General features: G+C 42.0%; 1 protein-coding gene across 14 annotated transcripts in view; it reads left to right on the top strand.

Annotated features, from left to right (window-relative positions):
- Positions 1–18496, top strand: part of ABLIM1 (actin binding LIM protein 1) — a 285038-nt gene that overhangs the window by 244847 nt on the left and 21695 nt on the right. For 8 of the 14 annotated variants that reach the window (XM_049103122.1, XM_049103120.1, XM_049103118.1 and 5 more), the window contains 4 exons: positions 6057–6134; positions 6851–7006; positions 10715–10750; positions 13742–13871. In XM_049103122.1, coding sequence (XP_048959079.1) covers positions 6057–6134; positions 6851–7006; positions 10715–10750; positions 13742–13871 — 400 coding nt within the window. Of the gene's footprint in view, positions 1–6056; positions 6135–6850; positions 7007–10714; positions 10751–13741; positions 13872–16089; positions 16210–18496 lie in introns of all 14 variants that reach the window. The other 6 variants (XM_049103113.1, XM_049103115.1, XM_049103111.1 and 3 more) reach the window with 1 other exon arrangement.

Genomic DNA, 18496 nt, shown 5'->3' with positions numbered 1-18496 from the left:
GAGGGCGGGGGCAGCAGAGTGCTTTCTGGCACTCCCCCACCAAGAAGGGACCAGAGTGCACGATGGCCCTTAATGGAAGTAACTGGAAACTATTATTTCTCTGCTTATTCACCAGGCAGAGCTCTGGTAAGTCTTTTTTAATGGTCAAAATCTGAAGAAGGATTAGAGATGCATGGAAGCATAAAGAGATGTCTTCAATGTAATTCTCACTTTGTGACTATGCCTCCTGAATGGTAGGACAGATGGACCAAGTCAAGGCATAGAGAAAAAATCATCTGTAAGGTAGTTAGAGGGCTTTTAAAAAGATTGTATGCCAAAAACAAAGAAACATGTATTTTCAAGCAACCACTATAAGGGATCAAATGCCATTTTTTTTCTCTTCCTTATTGAAACAAACTACTCGTCTTCTGGTGAGACTTATCCGTGTTGATTTTTTTGAGAAAAATAAAAAACCTTTTTGAAATCAAAAGTGGGCACATGAACATGTGCTGGGGGAATAAATGTAGGTCACATGGACCCCTTGATGAGAGAGCGAGGACAACCACATGCAATAAAAGGTTCTTAGTGAAGCTCCTTTCCTCCTGTTGCCAAAATGAGGATTAAATTCTTTGCCTAATTTTATTAGCATAATACTTTGAGAAATCACAGCCAGTCTATAACCCTTTCTATATCTACTCTGCTTTCTCCACCCTTGCCTTGCCTTTTTTCTTTTTTCTTTCTTTCTTTTTTTTGGGGGGGGTGGCCAAAGATGACAATAAAAAATAGAACTGAATTTTCCAACTGTGCTTTCAAGTTGTTTTTTTCCATAAGGCATGAGGGGCAAGGTGCTTAAATTAAAATAAGTAAATTGCATCTGCTTTTAACAACAGATCCTATTTCCTTTCTCTGTAGAACAGAAGTGGATATATCTTTGAGAATAAATATTAGAAATTCTCTTTTATAATATAGTTGACCATTAAACAACACAGGTTTGAACTATGTGGGTCCACTCATATGCTTTTTTTAAATATAAATACACTGCAGTACTAACAAATGTATTTTCTCTTCCTTTGGAGTTTCTTAATTACATTTCTCTAACTTGCTTTCTTATAAGAGTATAGTATGTGATACATATAGCATGCAAAATATGTTATTCAACTGTTTATGTTATCAGTAAGGCTTCAGGTTCAACAGCAGGTTTTTGATAATTAAGTTTTGGGTGGAGTCAAAAGTTATACGTGGATTGTCCACTGCACAGTGGGTCAATGCTGCTGACCTTGGCATTGTTTAAGGGTCAGCTGTGTAGTTGAGAGAGTAATTTTGTTTGTCATAACTCTCATAGAGGCTCACGAAGGCTGCTGACCCATTGGGTTATTGAACTCAATTAGTAATTACTGGGTCACTGTTGTTACCTTGAATATCAGAATGGGTTGAAAATAGTAATGTAGGTTAACTAATTGCCTATAAGGATCATCTGTGGAAATGTGGCTCACCTGTAAAACTTTGTTCTAGCCCAGCAGGGTGACACTAGAGTTAAGTTCATGGTAAAGAAGAAGCAGTCAGTGGGATTGGAAAGAGGGAAAGCATGGCAGTAAGTTGTTGCTTTTCAGGTTAAATGAGTTTCAATTGGAGTGGATTTGAGCTGCTGTATTGGAAGACAGCTTTGTGCCTTTTGAGGCTATCTTGGCCATCAGAGACCCTCAGCAAGTAAAATGGTTTCTTTTCATAATAAAGTTGTTCATTTAAAATTCAACATTTTTAGAATTCTAGATCTTTGAATTGAAATGTAAAATTCCAAATATTTAAGATTAAAATACCCAAACCAATGTTGTGTTTTAAAAAAGTAATCTTATTATCTTCACGAAGGAGGGCCCTCTAACCTCCACTGGTCGAGCACATACACCTCGGGAGCCATTGGGACTGTGGCAGGAAAGCAAGCAATCGTGTATGCTGTTTAAGCCTGGAGCACAAAGAGACAGAGAACCAGGAACTGTACTGGTAGATAAGACAGGCATGTGCAAGGTATTTGGCCATCTGGCGTGGCAGGGGCATAAATTAGTAAACCTAAGACCTAGGCAGGAAGTCACCATCTCAGGCGGATACATTTTCACTTCATAGAGTTCTTGAGAAGGGGAAGGGCATTTGGCAATCTGACTGCTGCCCCATGTATGATGATAAGTGACTTCACATATCTAAGTTCTGATGAGAGTGCATGCAAGTGCAGTAGCTGTAGAGGGCTCTACGGACCTCTTCTCCACGGAGCTCAAGTTTGAAAGGACTCTTCTGTCATGAAGAACAAAACACCGGTAGTGCTCTCCTTCACTACGTGAGATTAACAAAGAAATCCAGTCTAAGTCCAGTGTCTGGAAAATGCTGAAAATGGGTACGTGCCCTGGGCGAGGCAAGGTGCTTTAAGTTTTATAGGTGTTTCCTTTGTCCCTATAAACTAGATTCAAGTACCGTCTCCTCCTTTGAGAAGCTGAAGCTAAAGGAAGTCAAAAGAAAAAGGGAGAGAGAAAGCAAGAAAGGAAAGAAAAACTCATAAAATGTCACACAACTAGGAGATCCAGGATTTGAACTAAATCTTGACTCCAAATCCAGCCTTCTAACCGCCCCCCATACTATACTACACAGAGTCATGTTTTATTCCATTATTTCATTTTAGACAGGAAAACAGAAGAAGAGCCATTGTAAGAAAATAAGCAAGGATGTAACTCATAAGCAAGACACCTATGAGTAGGAAGTAGATTTTAAGTAAGGTTAGGAGACCAGAATAAAGCAAAAGCAAGCAACAGTAAATGCGGTGAAATGAAGAGGAACTTCTGAATTTCCAAGAGACATCTGGAGCGTTTCCCAGTGCTAAATGGTCTGAAGATGCTCACGGCGGCCTGACCTCTCCACGAGAGCCAGGGCATCGTTAGATTTGGTGAATAGCCAACTTGACTTTGAGCACAAGTCTGACTGTAAAAATCTAAAATATTTACTCTAGAATCAGAGAGCCCGGGGCAGGTGTGTGCAAAATGGAGGTGGTTCAGCTTGAAAACCTTTAAGAATGAAATGAGACTTGTCAGATAACCCTTGACACCTTAAGCTCCACCAGTCATGATGTAAATGAACCAGCTGAAGGCTTCAGAGGAAGCCTGCTTAAGCCACAGATCCTCTAACGTGGTGAAGAAAGAAGGTACAGAGAGCCTGTGTGGAAACAGCCTGGTTCAGCCAAGAGAACTTTTCCCTCTGTGGAGTGCCTCAACCCTGGAAGAGAAGCTTACAGACCTCCTCCCAGACATGCGTTCACCTGGCTCTCCAGCTACATTCCTATCCGCATGCGCAGCACACGAGGGAACCATATACTTCAGAGCCACCCCAGGTGCATGATTACAGGGAAGGCAGAGAGTATCCCTGACCCGTATTTGGCAAAAATGAGTGACATGGGAGAGACCCCAAGACTCAGTGCATTCTCAGGCTATTCACACAATGTCCTAGCTGTTTGTCAGTGAAAACAGGGCTTTGTCATAACCATGTCAGTAGCTGAAGATGCCTGACTGTCCCTCACTACCTCCTTTCCTACCGCACCCCAACTCAGAGCCACTGCAGTCTTCTCGTGGAGCTAAGGACACTGCCTTCTGCTAGTTGATCTCAATTTTTTTCTTCTATCTTCACTTCATCCATCCCATTAGCTATGTTGATGAGACAGAAATGGTCACATTTGTCTTACAATATGGGGGAGATCTTAGTGCAGGAGCTAAAAGCTTGGGCTCCACCCCTAGGGCACCTGGCTTCATATCCTGACGCTTGAGTATGTGTGTAGCTGAGAGCTTGCACACTTCTTCCTCATGATAGCAGAACCTGGCTCAAGGTGTTATTGAGGAGATGAAAGTGAGATCAAGCCTGGAAAATGCTCCTCCCAGAGCCTGCCACATAGTAAGCAGACGACAAACTTTAGCTGCCACTAATATTCTAATATTCTTGCGTTGTTACTTACCAGGTTTCACTTTGATATTGGGTTGGCACATATTTGCTGCCAGCCACTTGAAGCCGAAGGACCACCTGCAGTTAATAGTTATCCCACACAGAGGCATACTGGCTCAACTTTATTAACGGATGGCATCTTTTTAAAGGAGGACTAGATTCTGGTGTAGTGTCATTTCTCTGTTTTGATTGGGAAACAGACCAAGGAATTGGAGTTTTTTGAGCAGTATTACTATGTGAGCCCTTTCTTTCTCAGTAGACTCAGAATTGAGAATTTTCTCACATTGAGATGTGCATGTGATTGGAAAATTTAAGCCTTGGAGGAAAGTACTTGTATGTGGCAGGTCTTAGGGAGGGGGACCAGAAGCGATGAGCCTGCTACACCAGCACTGTGACTTCTCCAGCCCCCTCCACCCTGGTATCTCAAAGACACGAGAATAATCCATCACAACCCTCCAGTGAATTATCTGTTAGAATGAGTCTAATCACTCTCTGCCTTGAATTGGCCAGGTGGGTTTGCTCTCATTATTTCAGATATGAATTACAGAGTGATACAACATCCTTATTTTTAGGAGTTTTTTTGGCTCCATTACATTCACTTTCAAGGTGCCAAATATCAGTAGAAACGGTAGCAAAGAGGAAAGATCCAATTCCTAGCGGAGAATTACGAATTTTCCTCTCCAAGAAATGTCTGTACAGAGGGGAGAAGGCCTTTTAAGACTAGACCTTTGGTTTTCTTTGTGGAGCTTTCCAGAATGTGCCAGGGAGAGTGGGAGGCAATTAATCCTAGTTAATACTAATACATTTCCTTCCCACTGCTAGCACCTCCACTCAGTCTCAGGGTCCTCTAAGCATGTATTAGAAGGCCAATTTCTTTTGTCTTTCCCAGCGGCTGACCACTAACCTGACTTCAGTGACTCTGTGTGGTTGGGTTCACATCATGTAATTAACACTAGCCAGGTATCCACAAACTGAGTGTTTACGAATAATAAATTGTAGCTCATTCCCTCAATAAATACTTATGCCTTCTACATACCTGTGCAAAACAGGCATACACAGTGGTTTAAAAAAAAAAATTCCTGTGAGGGTAGGGATGGTAACTGAAGTTAATGATGGAGATAGGATGCAAACAAAAACACCCCAATTCATATGGAATTATAAATTTTATTCCTAAAGGAAAACTAAGAGAGATACTAAGAGAAAATAAGGGTAACCCTTCTGGATTGAAAGATCAGGGAGAGCTTCCTTGAGGAGGTGATGTTTAAAGCCAAGACTGAAGAAGGGAAAAAAATCAACCAAGTAAAATTAGGGATCAGAGCATTTCAGGCAGAGGGAACAGCGAGGAATAGAAGAACCCTGAAGCAGGGACATGTACCATGTTCCATGAGTGATGGTGTGAAGTAAGTGAGGAGGAGGAGAGGAAAGCAGGATCAAAACCCTGAGGTGCTGGGAGTTGTGATTTTAAGTGGTTGCTGAAGCCAAAAGTAGTGACCAAATTCTGTTCCTAAAAGATCTCTGCAGGGGGCGCCTGGGTGGCTCAGTGGTTAGGTGTATGACTCTGGATTTCAGCTCAGGTCATTATCTCAGGGTTGTGCGATCGAGCCCCATGTTGGGCTCCACACTCAGCGTGGCATCTGCTTATCCTCTCTCTGTTCCTCCCCACACTTGTGCGCACTCTCTCTCTCAAATAAATTGATTAAATCTTTAAAAAGAAAAGAAAGATCTCTCTGGCCACTGGGTACCAAGTGGATTTGAAGAGGGCAAGAATGGATGCAGGACACCCTCAGGCAAGATCATTGCAATAGTCCAGATGAGCAGAGTTCGAGCCTGGGGCTGGGTGGAGGGAAATGTGCACGAAGGCAGAGCCAGAAGGTCATAGAAGGGAGGAGGAAGAGAGAGTAAAAACAAAAGTCCCCAAATGCATTTTCAAGGCTGGTTGCACAGCTGGTTCTCCTTTGCCTTTCTCTCTAGGTTATATTTTTCCTTATTCAGGAAAGTCACAAATCTTTCTTTAACCAGCTTAGTTTTTAATAAATGCTAGGGACTCAGGCCAGTCTTGATTCTGAAGCCACGGTCTGAAGCCTTACAACACACTGTTTATTTTACAGCCTACCAGGACTTCCTCTGAAAGCATTTATTCTAGACCAGGCTCCAGTATCCCGGGCTCCCCAGGTCATACTATCTATGTAAGTATTTACACTTGGAGAAGACCCTTTCGGGACAGGTAAAGCAGCAGATTGTATTAGTGGAGTGGGTAATCCAAAATAGAATAATTTGAAACAACTTCTATTTATGTTATGAGCTCCAGTTTTCATTTTTGAAGGTCAACCCTCTCAATCATGTTTTCCTTCGGGTAATTAAATTTATATACAAATGTGACCAGCAACATCAATGACCCATAAAGTGCAGTAATACCGTGCAGGACTTTAAAAATTGCCACAGCCAACTTGGATATACATACTTGGGGATTAATTATACATTTCATAATGCTGATACTGAGTATTTTTAAATTATGCCACAAAGATATTTAAATATTTGGTTTATCAAATATGCAGTTCTTGTTTTTAGCCATCTGGGAAAATTTTTTGACCATCTGTTTGAGCTTCTCCATCTCTGTAATACATTTGGGGAAATTATCCTGAAGGTTTATAGGCTTTTCTACTTAGTTTATTCTACACAGACTTTTTCCTAAGATTTTGATGACTATTTTTTTTAAAACCATGATAATAAATAGGCAACTTTCTAAAGCAAAACGTTTTTGGTTTTAAAACTAAGCAGAATGTTTTGATTTGGGTTTATTTTTAAGGTCTTCACCTTTCAAGCCAGACATGAAATGTACTAACAATAGTTCCCAAAAGAAATGAGACCAAGAGTAATTTTGCTTTCTGTTTAACTTTGCCAGGCAAAAGTGGACAATGAAATCCTGGATTATAAGGATTTAGCAGCCATTCCCAAGGTCAAGGCAATTTATGATATTGAACGTCCGGATCTTATTACCTATGAGCCTTTCTACACTTCGGGCTATGATGACAAACAGGAGAGGCAGAGCCTGGGAGAGGTAATAAATTCTAGAAGCTGTGAGTTATATAACAGCTTTGCTTTTGTCATGTGTATGAGGACGACTGAGGGGAATCAAAATAAGTCACAGGGTCCCTTTGATTGCCTGCTCTTTGCAGGTCTCTGTACCAGGTGTTTCAAGGTACTCAGAAGCCTATCACACCATCCCCCTGGCGTCAGGAGGTTACAGAGAGGCCGAAGGACAGACCAGCCAGAGGAAACAACAGGAAAGGATGAATGAGCGCTAGTACCAGACTGGGATAGCAGAGCAGATAGACTGGGAAGGAAGTCAGAGCTCTCAGGGGAGATTCTGTGAGGGGGGACAGAGGGTGTAAGAGAGGGAGAGTCTTTTTGAGGGGGTTAGGGGGGGTCCTTGGTCTGGGGACAGGCCAAAGTATAGTCATGGGGATCATGAGGAAAGAGAACAATACATCCTAAATCACGACACCTGCAGTTTGCAGCATCTTTTTTTTTTTTTTTAAGATTTTATTTATTTATTCATGAGAGTGTGTAATGCAGAGAAAAAGAGAGGCAGAGACACAGGCAGAGGGAGAAGCAGGCTCCTTGCAGGGAGCCCCATGTGGGACTCGATCCCAGGACTCCAGGATCACACCCTGGGCTGAAGGTGGCACTAAACCGCTGAGCCACCCAGGCTGCCCTGCAGTTTGCAGCATCTTATGATAGAATGTGCAGGAACAGAAACAGCAGAGAGCTCAAGACCCCAGTATGGCACAGCGATGTGAGCCAGGGTTCTGGAATCAAATTATCCGGGCTCCACCTGGGACTCCACACGCTGCTTGTACAACCATGGCCATGCGGCAGCCATTCTGACCCTGGTTTCTTCATCTGAAAAACAGGATGACAAAATGTACCTCATAGGACGTTAGTGAGGATTAAATAAACTATCTATTAAAGGTTAATATCTATATAATATCTAGATCATGTATTATCTGTTAAAACTGACCTATATAAACTAATCTATTAAAGCAATTAGCAGAGAGACCCATGGCAAATGTTCGGCAAATGACAGCTGCTACGGGGGTCGTTACCTGTCCTCTTGGGGCTGATTTATGCTCTCCCAACATTAATGGTCCAGGGACTGGAGCACAGACTCTCAGCTCCTTAGGCTCCTCCCCATCCCTTCCCAGGATTTGGAGTTCCCAGCCCGGGTAGCGTGGACTCCGGTCTGTTCAACTCACTCTTAACTTTTTTCCCTTTTATTTTTAAAACTGGAATCCTCAGTGGACTGGCTTGAGTGCGGTCATGGAGATGTTACCCAAGTATTGGACTGAAATTAGGTGTTCAATCCAAGGTTAAGACAGACTGTAAACTACCTAACATCCCCACAGTGCTTGGAGGTCTTAGATGAAGAAAAGCCATGAAAACCATGGTGATTCTGTGTAATTCGCTCTCCATAGAGCCTCCTTTTATTTACTTATTTTTCAGTTTGGGTTTTATTCCAGAGCATAGCTCTGGGTTGAACCGGCCCACTGGTCAGGAAGGGACATTCATTTTCATGTAGTGCCCCCTCGTGGTCACAGGGATGTAACTGCATCTGCAGCTGCTCAAATGCAGGTTGATCCGGCCTGGGCTGTCCAGTGGCCCTTGGACCCTAGAGAGTTGCACAGGGAGTAAAAGAAAAAGGACAGTTCCTGAACAGGGTGCACAGGGCCTTGTCCTGGAGCAAGTGGATGAGAATTTTCTGATATTCAAGTCACACAAACAAGGTGGGGAGATGAGCTGTTTGATGTGTCTATTTTCCCAGTGGCTGTTTTGAGCAGTAAAACATCAAGCACTCAACAGTTTGGGCTTTGAAGTGAACATTTCAGGATTTGGAGTCAGACTCCTATTTACTAACCATACAACTCTGGGAAAAAATATGTATTTCAATCTCCTTATCTGTTAACTCAAGATAGTAATATCTACCCCAGAGGTTTTCTGTGAGGATTAAGCGAAATACTTAGATTAGAACAGCACATGGCACGTAAATGCTCAACAAAAATGCTGGCTGCTCTCATAGTCGGCATCATTTCTGTCCTAACCTGGAATGATGACCTGTGGGTTTCTCTGAGAAATCTCACAGAATCTCGATGGGAAAATGATCCCTCAGATCAGAAACCAGACAGATTTGTGATCTCTTCCCCAACACACAAGTCTTGCAGCTTAGAAATCTTTACATGCCCTTTGGTTATTTATCCCTTTACTTATTAACATTTTTCCAAAGAATCCATAGATTGCCAATTTAGAAACAGTGGAGGGATAAACTTAACATGCTGTGTAGCCATACGTGCCTTCAGAAAGCATGAGTAGGGGACACCTAAGTGGCTCAGGGGTTGAGCGTCTGCCTTTGGCTCAGGTCATAATCCTGGGGTCCCAGGATGGAGTCCCACATCCAGCTCCCCACGGGGAGCCTGCTTCTCCCTCTGCCTGTATCTCTGCCTCTCTCTGTGTCACTCATGAGTGAATGAATGGAATCTTTAAAAAAAAGAAAGAAAGCATTAAAGCATTAGTAGGGCAGATTCAGAGGCCTGCTGTCAGCAGGCTCAGGCCTGGCTCCTACCTCAAGGAGCCTGTCTTCACCCGGCTAACAACACCCCCCAGAGATAGGTTATACCTGTAGCTGAGACCATGGGGCTTGAGGAATCCACAGCACAGAGAGGAATCCGCCAGAGAGCCTGGCGGCGGCTTCTTGTGACCTTAGGATAAGGGCAAACTGTGACACTGAGAAATCCATCACTGGCCATGTTCTTCATTTCATTTTGCATTTCATTTCTATTTTAATGCTTTTTGCATTTTAATTGCAAACATTTCATTCATTCATTTAGGAAATATTTTTTGAGCACGTAAGCTGTGCCAGAAGCTGGGACTACTTAGTTGTAAAGGAGCAGAGTTCTTGCCCTCACGGAGCTTACAGTGGAAGGTGGGAGAGAGACAATAAAAAGATATATGATGCACTTTTCCCTGGTATAGCACTAGAGTAAAAATGAAGCAGAAGAAGGAGAAAGCATGTGGGGCTGGGTTGCCCCTTCAAATAGGAGGCTCACAGAAGGCACAGGTGTGATACCTGGGTAGAGAGCTCACTGAGGAAGATGAGGAAGCCCAGCAGGTGTCTGAGTGAAAAGCACTGTGGGCAGAGAGCACAGCAAATGCAAAGGCCCTGTGGTGAGAGAGGGTTTGATCTGTTCATTGCCCCCTGAGGAAGCCTTTGTGCCTGGAAGGACGAGAGCCAGAAGGTGAATGGTAGTGTTGTTGGCAAGCCACCAGGGCGGGATGCCACAGACCTGGTCATCACCGGCCTATGTCAGTCAACAGGCGATTTTATGTGATTGCTGTGATTATAATTTAGTCAACAACCATGTTTACAAAACTCTGTGTTTGGGTAGACACTGTGACTCATAGTAGTAAACCGAGCATAGCTTGAGCACAGATGAAAAAATAGTTCCAATTTGTCTAACTTAAGCATCTAAAGTATAACAACGTATTTATCAAAACTCACGGTTCTCAGGCAGGGACATACGCCGGTCTCCCAGGAGTATAGTTGTGTTCCTGTCTGAGCCCCACTCTCAGCTTACTGAATCAGAAGACAGGGATGGGCAAGGGCAGTGCGCATGTGTATGTGGCACACTGTTTCCAGGTGATTCTGATAAATAATTAAACTGATAATGAATCAGGAAGCGCTGTGACTTTCAATTCTCTTTTATTCTTCTAGTCTCCAAGGACTTTGTCTCCTACTCCATCAGCAGAGGTAAGTGCCATTCTTGAACATTATAACGGGTGGAATTTGAGAGTTACTTGGACTTTTCCTAGACTGGAATTTTTATTTTTATTTTTATTTTTATTTTTATTTTTATTTTTATTTTTATTTTTATTTATTTATTTATTTATTTATTTATTTATTTATTTATTTATTTATGATAGTCACACAGAGAAAGAGAGAGAGAGGAAGAGACATAGGCAGAGGGAGAAGCAGGCTCCATGCACCAGGAGCCCGACGTGGGATTCGATCCTGGGTCTCCAGGATCGCGCCCTGGGCCAAAGGCAGGCGCTAAACCACTGTGCCACCCAGGGATCCCTAGACTGGAATTTTTAAAGAAGGATATTTAACAAAACAACAACAACAAAAAACTTTGTGCAAAATTATAATGAATGTTAGATTCCCTACATGTGAGATGTGACTCTCGGACACAGCAGTCAATGTTTTTTCAAATGAGATTGGGGGCTGGTGAGTAGAAACAGCCATACCTGAGCCTTTGCCTCCAAGTGCCAGGTGAGGGTTTGTAGGGAGTGAGGCCACCTGTCCCGATTAGGGGTTCTCTCCCCTCATTCATATTGAATTGATCTGAATCCTAACATAGTGGATTATCTGAAGTGGCCTACAGGGGTCAGAGAGTGTTCTGTAAGCAGAGCCATCTTCTGGGGAGGCCACTCCTTTTAATCCAAAACCAATAGTCTTGTCCTCCTTCTCAGGGTAAAGAAATCTCACAATGACTTTTATCCAGTCCATGAGGCCGTCTCTTCCTTTGGGAATAACTCCTATGTGTCCGGATCACTCGGAGCCGTCAGTGATTGTTCCATAGTCAGCCATGGGTCCCATGTCAATCCATACCCACTCTTCCACTCTGAAGGACTCAAAACCAAAGACACACCCCCCAGATTAGTTACTCTCACAATCCATTTTAATAAAGGCTCTTCAGGAAGCTGATACCGATCTAGAAAATCAACAACTCCTTCACACTATCTCCTCCTGGAGTCACTAGTTTCTTGCTTTAGCTTTACCCCCACACTGACTGCCTGCATGGTGACCAGAGGCCTTAGAAGCACTTTCCATTGCCCCTCCTTACTTTTTCCCTGAGAGGGAGTGGGTGGCTTTGGGACCAGTGGCCTAAGCTCAGGCTGACCCAAATCTGAGTGTGGGCCAGCAGCAAGGCCTGACCTAGCACTTCCTTTCATTTTTGCTACTTCAGATAACAATAACCAGGGGGTTTGTATGTTTAGCATGCTTCTCACTTTTTTGCATTTCCTTATGTATTCAGTGAGTGAACTGCTCAGATGTTAGGTCTAAAAATAATAAATGATCATAATAATAATAACCCCCATCTAAAAAATAATAATATAAAATAAGAGGCACCCGGGTGGTGGCTCAGTCCGTTAAGCATCAGACTCTAGGTTTTGACTCAAATCATGATCTCACAGTTGTGAGATCGAGCCCCACGTCAGGCTCTGTGTTCGGTGCAGATTCAGTGCGGATTCTCTCTCCTCCCCTCCTGAGCGCTCTCTCTCTCTCTCTCTCTCTCTCTCTCAGTAGTAAATAAATAAAAATAAAATCTTAAAAAAAAACTAAAATGAATAAAAAAATAAAATCAATAAGTCTTATTAAAGGCAAGTCTTGCTTAAGGAAGATATTTAACAAAACAACAACAACTTTAAGCAACTTAAGCAACTTTCTGGATGCTCTAAATAAAACTGGATTGATCTTAGATAACCATCATAATTTAACATGGTAAAAACTCTGTATTGTTTTGATGGTTTATGACTGAGTGCTGTGAATAACTAATTTCTGTTAGTATCCCAATCACAACAGATGTTATGAAACATTAACTTCTAGTATTGACCAGTTGCAAAGTTGAAGCACATCATTTGGGGACTTTTTGTTTTGTTGTTTTTATTTAATTTATGGCTATAGGCAACTAGGATCAAACCAAAGCTTCCTTGTCACTTGCTCTCAAATTTCACGCAGCCATGGTTACTGAGGTTTTAATTTAGGCATTTTCCATATGGTATTTCAAATTTGTATTTCAGTTGTAGCTGTAGAAGCTTCATAAGACAAACAGTGCCTAAAATGTAAAATATTCCTTTCTATTCTTTTAATTCTTTGAACAGTTTTATATTGTGTTTATGTGTGTATGATTTTTTTTTTGTACTTCATACCGAATCTGCTCTTCTCTGGATTTGGACATAGTGGGCATAGTCGTAGTGGTATTACATTCCATTGAATTGATATGCCTAATTTACTTAATTATTCCCTGACTTGTTGAGAAAGTTTCAGCTTTGTAAATGATGGTATTATAAATATCTTTGAGCCAATTTTCCCATTCGAAGATCACTTTTTATTTTTTCCCTTGGGCTATGTTTCTCAAAGTAGGAAATAGAATTTCCTGGAGTGGAGGCCACCACCAGCTTGTTCTCCAGGAAAATCAACTTAAAATGTCACCAGATCAATGTTCTAGACAGTGTGGGTTGGCGGTCAGAACAGAGGGTAAGATTAGAGCTCGGAGGCTGGTTCTGAAGCAGGCTCTGGCTGTACGACCTACACACCTACACACTGGTCTCTTACCAGCTCTGAAACATTCTGCATTTGTAGAGAAGGGAGGTCATACCCTGTGTTCTACCTTCCTTATAATGCAAATCAGATGAAACGATGAACGTACTTTGTAAAATTGATAACAGCACAACATAAATGTGGCCATCAGGCTGTTTCTTTTCCCAGAGCTCTGATTCAGGAGTTTACCATTTTACATCTTAAAATTTGGGTAAATGCAAGTACTACAGGTTTCGAAAAAATGCACTAACCACAGAATGCTCCTTTGCATATGTTTTTAAGAATATGGCACTAAAATGTATACGCAGGTAGACATGATAGTTCCCAGGTAACCTTTATAGAACTTGATTTCGCCTGGACCTGATAATAGCCTAAATGTGTGCCTTATGCTTCTGCGTTCTCGCACTTTCTTTCCAGGGCTATCAGGACTCTCGGGACCGGGTGATCCACCGGTCCACCAGCCAGGGCTCCATCAGTTCCCCTGTCTACAGCCGCCACAGCTACACTCCAACCACATCTCGCTCCCCCCAGCATTTTCACAGACCTGGTAAGGGCACCTGTTCCCAAGATCCACTATATAATAGTCTATGTTACTTTGTGATTTTTTTTCCTACCACTGATAGTGTATTAAAAATCTAGCTGCCAAATAGATCTCCCCTTTTCCCAGAAAAAAAAAAAGACTCATATCCAACTATAATTTGTGTTATTTTATGGCTATATGTATCATGATTTATTAAATAATTATATTTTGACAGTGAACAACGGGAAGCAAGGGAGATTTTTTTTTCTTTTTTTAGACTTGAAGAAAACCTCATCACTTTGAGACTTAAAATGAAGATCTCCCAAGAGAATATTTAATGTGCCTCTTAGACACTCAACATCATCTAAATCCAGCGTTAGTCATTCATTGGTGGGTTTGTTGTGTTTCCCCAGTCCAGGCACAGGGTGTTATTAAGCATGTTTTGTTAAGTACCTTCCAGAAGGAAATAACACATGCAACCTCAGGGTTGTGTTTCATAACTTCTCAGATTCATTCCAGCCCTTAGATTTTGAACCGGACTTGGCAAACAGAAAAACACTAGAGATGTATTATGATAGACAATATGGAATAGTAATGGACTTCAGGTGACCTTCATCTGTGCACAGTATAGTCACTATCACTATTAGTGGGCATCTCATGTGTGGAATGGAAGTGTGGAAATCCCAGCATGGATCAAGGTTCCCCGAGAAGTAGATTCCCAGAGGGAGAGTCTGGTCTTTTAAGCAAAGTTGGTGGCAGGGAACATCTATGAAGACTTCATTTTAAGCTTCTTCCTTCTGGATGGGTTGATGAGAACAAACCCATTCATATGCTAACTTATTTGATAACATAAGACCGGAGGAAATGAATGGAATGTTAAAAAAGGCTGCAATCTTTCCCTTAAAGCCATAGATTTAATAATGCTTATCGGTGATTAAATTTTTACTCTATGATTTTTCAATAACATGCAGTTTTCTCTAGCTCATAAATACTACTTGTTGAGTTACGTTAAATGAGAGTTTTTCAAGAAATTTTTTTTTTTTTCATGTACAACTACATTCATTTAATTCATGCCCTGGACCGGGGTCTGGATTTAAGCCCTTGTCTGAGTGGAGGGACAAGAAATTCTGTACGTCACCACTCCTCCGTATAGGCATGTGCTGAGGTCATTGAGACCACAGCCATGACCCTGTCAGAATGATGTGCGGCTACAGGGAAATTGTTTTTCCATGGGCCCTTGAATAGTGAGGGGGTGGCCAGCCAGGGTCATTATTTCCCTAAAAGATCATATCATTGTTGAGCACTGGAAGTTTTCTTCTGTTTCAGTCAAAATTCTGATGCCAGCAGCCTTTGGAACATTCCTCACTCTCAGTGCTCCTCCCCCTCTTTGCAATATATTATGGGCAAGCATGATGCCAATTACTAGGGTTTATAGCTATTTTTTTCAAGATCTACTCTTGTCAAGTGAAGCCAATGGGGTTCTGACAGCAAGGCTGTGCTCAGTATAAAATACTGATTATCCACTCCGAGGGTTCTAGATGCCAGGTGATGATGCATGCACAGCCCCCGGGCCTGGGTTTAGTTTTAATGGTCCATTTTCCTTCCAAGATAACGAAGCTTCCAGGCCCCCAGCGCTGCCACCACATGGTTCTCAGGATCAGAAGTAGCTCTTTGCCACCCAGAGAACACAAACAGGGTTTTTTTGTTTTGTTTTGTTTTGTTTTTTGTTTTTTCTATACAGGCAGAATAAAATCAAACCACTAGTGGGAGAAGTTTGCAGCTTAAAAAGAAAAAGAATCTGGCCCTTACATAGAAGTACTTCTTAAGGTTCTTGAAATGATTATCTTTTTTATTTTTTTTTTTAACATGTGTTTCAAGGGTTCTGTTTTGTCAGATGCTTTTTAAAAACAGCTATTTCTGAGTCTAAATGATGTGCCAGTACCGGGTGGCTGGTGTCATCCTGACAGAGAATGTCCTGGTGGCCATTCCTTCTCATAAAGCCATTTATTCTCAGAGAGTGACTCTGTACCAACCTGAACCTGTTTGCACATTCTCCCCACTTTGCCTCGCCCTTAGCAGGTGCGTTCTTAACCCTTTTGCCTTCTTCCTCTTTCAGACTCCTGATTAACGTTCTTTATTTTATTTACCCCCCCTTGGAATGATAATGTTGTCCCTGCTCCTGTGTTAATTTCTGTTTTTCTTTTCTGTTTCCACCTGGCCCCACCCCCGACTCCTTGCTGCACAGAGCTGCTGTCTCCTGGTGTGCAAAGGTTGTCCCACCTGCGCACCAGCAGCCTCAGCTCCACCCACAGCGACTCCCGCCCCAACTCCCCCTTCCGACACCACTTCATTCCCCATATCAAAGGTAAGGAGGCAGGCTTCCCCAGGCAGCACCGCAGAGTGGAGATTTATTAGCACCCTGGGAAGGCTAATAAGGCGCATCTCCAAGAGTTAGCTCCCAGCTTTCCACCTCTCCGCATGCCTGCGTGTGTCATGACTACACCCAGCATCTTAGAACTGGCATGGCATCTCTCCATGAGAGAAATGTGTCATTTCTAAGGGCTCTAGATGAAGAAACAGGAAGTATGTTTAAGACCGTAAGATTTATTATCTACTGCTTAGAAAAAAAAAAAACATATATTATCATTTTGTTTTTCCGTGTGTCAAAAGCAAAATATAATATATAGTTGGGGTCTTTTCCTGATTTTGATATGTGATGTGGCTCAGCAAATCATACCAGCATTTAGCAACCAATAGGCGAAACTTACTGGCGATAAGCCACTTAGCCACTTAATGCTAGTAAAACATTTGGATAGTATGAAGAGATCTGTGGCAAGGTGACTTAATTTCCTTTCCTTGAGCCAACCCTTAAACCAATCCTCTTTTGACTGGTCCTGATCTCTGCATGATGCAGAAGAGGAGCTTTGTCTTCTGTTTTCTGTTTCTGCCCCATAGTCCTGCCCATTCCCTTTATGGCATTCCCATTGTTTTCCTCATTGTCTATTAAGCTTCTGTAGACGTCCTCAACTGGGGCTCTTTTTCCCCCTCCATGTGTTGGGGGATCCAAGAGCCCTGAAATGGTTTCAAAGGGGACATAATTTAAAATATGTATGAGCTCCCAGAAGCATGCTGCTAACTTTTTCCAGTCTTGATTTGAACCAAATTAACCAATGACAGTAGCTGAAGGAGGGAGTGGCAAGCAATCACAGATGTTGTTACAGGACTTGAGACAGACATAACAGATTCTAAGCCTGTGTTCCAAGTGCTTGGATCATGGATCATGAGCATTGCTACTGAGTAGCCAAAATGTTGTTCTAGTTGACTAAGCTTTCAATTGCAGTCTACCCAAGTTATGTTCTTATTGTTCACATGGATTTTTGAGCAACTGAGTCCAAAAATATAGATGTACTGCACTTAACCAGCTGCCGTTATTTTTATGTGTGCTACTTTAGCATTTTCTATGCTGTAAAAAAAATGTTGCTGACATGCTTATGGAAGACACACATTGTCATTAAGATCAGTCTTTTTCAGTTGGAGCAGCACTTTCTAAAATTCTTGACAGATTACTTAAAATTATTATTACTAATTAGTATGGGGGGGGGCTTAGGGAATGTTTATAAAACTGTAAGAAATTATTTAAAAACTTCAGAGATGTATTTTAAAGAGACTTTAATATAGAAGCCCATGGCCAAACTATGATTTGTTTGCTTCTAATATGAAAGAGAAAATAGGGTTTTAATTTAAAAATGTAAATTTTTATGTAAATTTAAATGCCTTGTTTGGTTATTACATGTTTCATCTTTCCTAAGAGATGCTTTTTGTAGGAAGAAAAATGTCACATGTCCTGTAAAGTTATACAAAAGTTGTACAAGAAACACATCATGAAGTATCAAGACTCACAAAACCTTGTGTTTGTGAGCAGCATTATGGAGAGCTAGAGTACCCAAATGGATACTGAAGTCCTAAGTTTAAATACTATCTTTGTCCTGTGCTAGCAGTGGGACCTTGGATGGTTGGTTGACTTAACCTATCAAGTGTCACTTGCCTCCCTCATCTACAAAACCTCTCCTAGGTCACCGGGGGTACATGAAGTCAAGTGCCCCTGGTGTGTAGTAAACACTTCCAATTCACCTTCTCCATGACAACTTCTCCCTGGGCATGGTGCCCTTAAGGCACTTTTTTTTTTTTTTTTAGATTTTATTTATTTATTCATGAGAGACATGGAGAGAGAGAGACAGAGACATAGGCAGAGGGAGAAGCAGGCTCCTTACAGGGAGCCTGATATGGGACTCAATCTCAGGACCCTGGGATCGCGACCTGAGCCCAAGACAGATGCTCAACCACTGAGCCACCCAGGCATCCCAAGGCACTTTTGATTATATCATTCCATCTCATTCTCTGGTTAAGACCCCCTTCCCACCCTCAGCCGAGGGCTCACACCTAGGGAGGGGGCTGCACCAGGACCAGACCCCAGGCCCCCAATCCCCCCTGTATGTTTCAGTATACATATACATGAAGTATACTTTTGAGAGCAAAACTCCTTTTTCATCTCTATTTAACCAGGAAATTGCATTCTTGTTGAGACTAAGACATCATTTGAATTTTTACTTTTTGATAGGAATACCAAATAATCATAAAAATTACAATACCTT

This window comes from Canis lupus, chromosome 28 (assembly GCF_003254725.2).
Source record: "Canis lupus dingo isolate Sandy chromosome 28, ASM325472v2, whole genome shotgun sequence".
In the NCBI taxonomy this organism is placed as follows: Eukaryota; Metazoa; Chordata; class Mammalia; order Carnivora; family Canidae; genus Canis; species Canis lupus.
The sequence above is the reverse complement of the archived record's forward strand: the minus strand, read 5'-3'. Positions and strand labels throughout refer to the sequence as shown.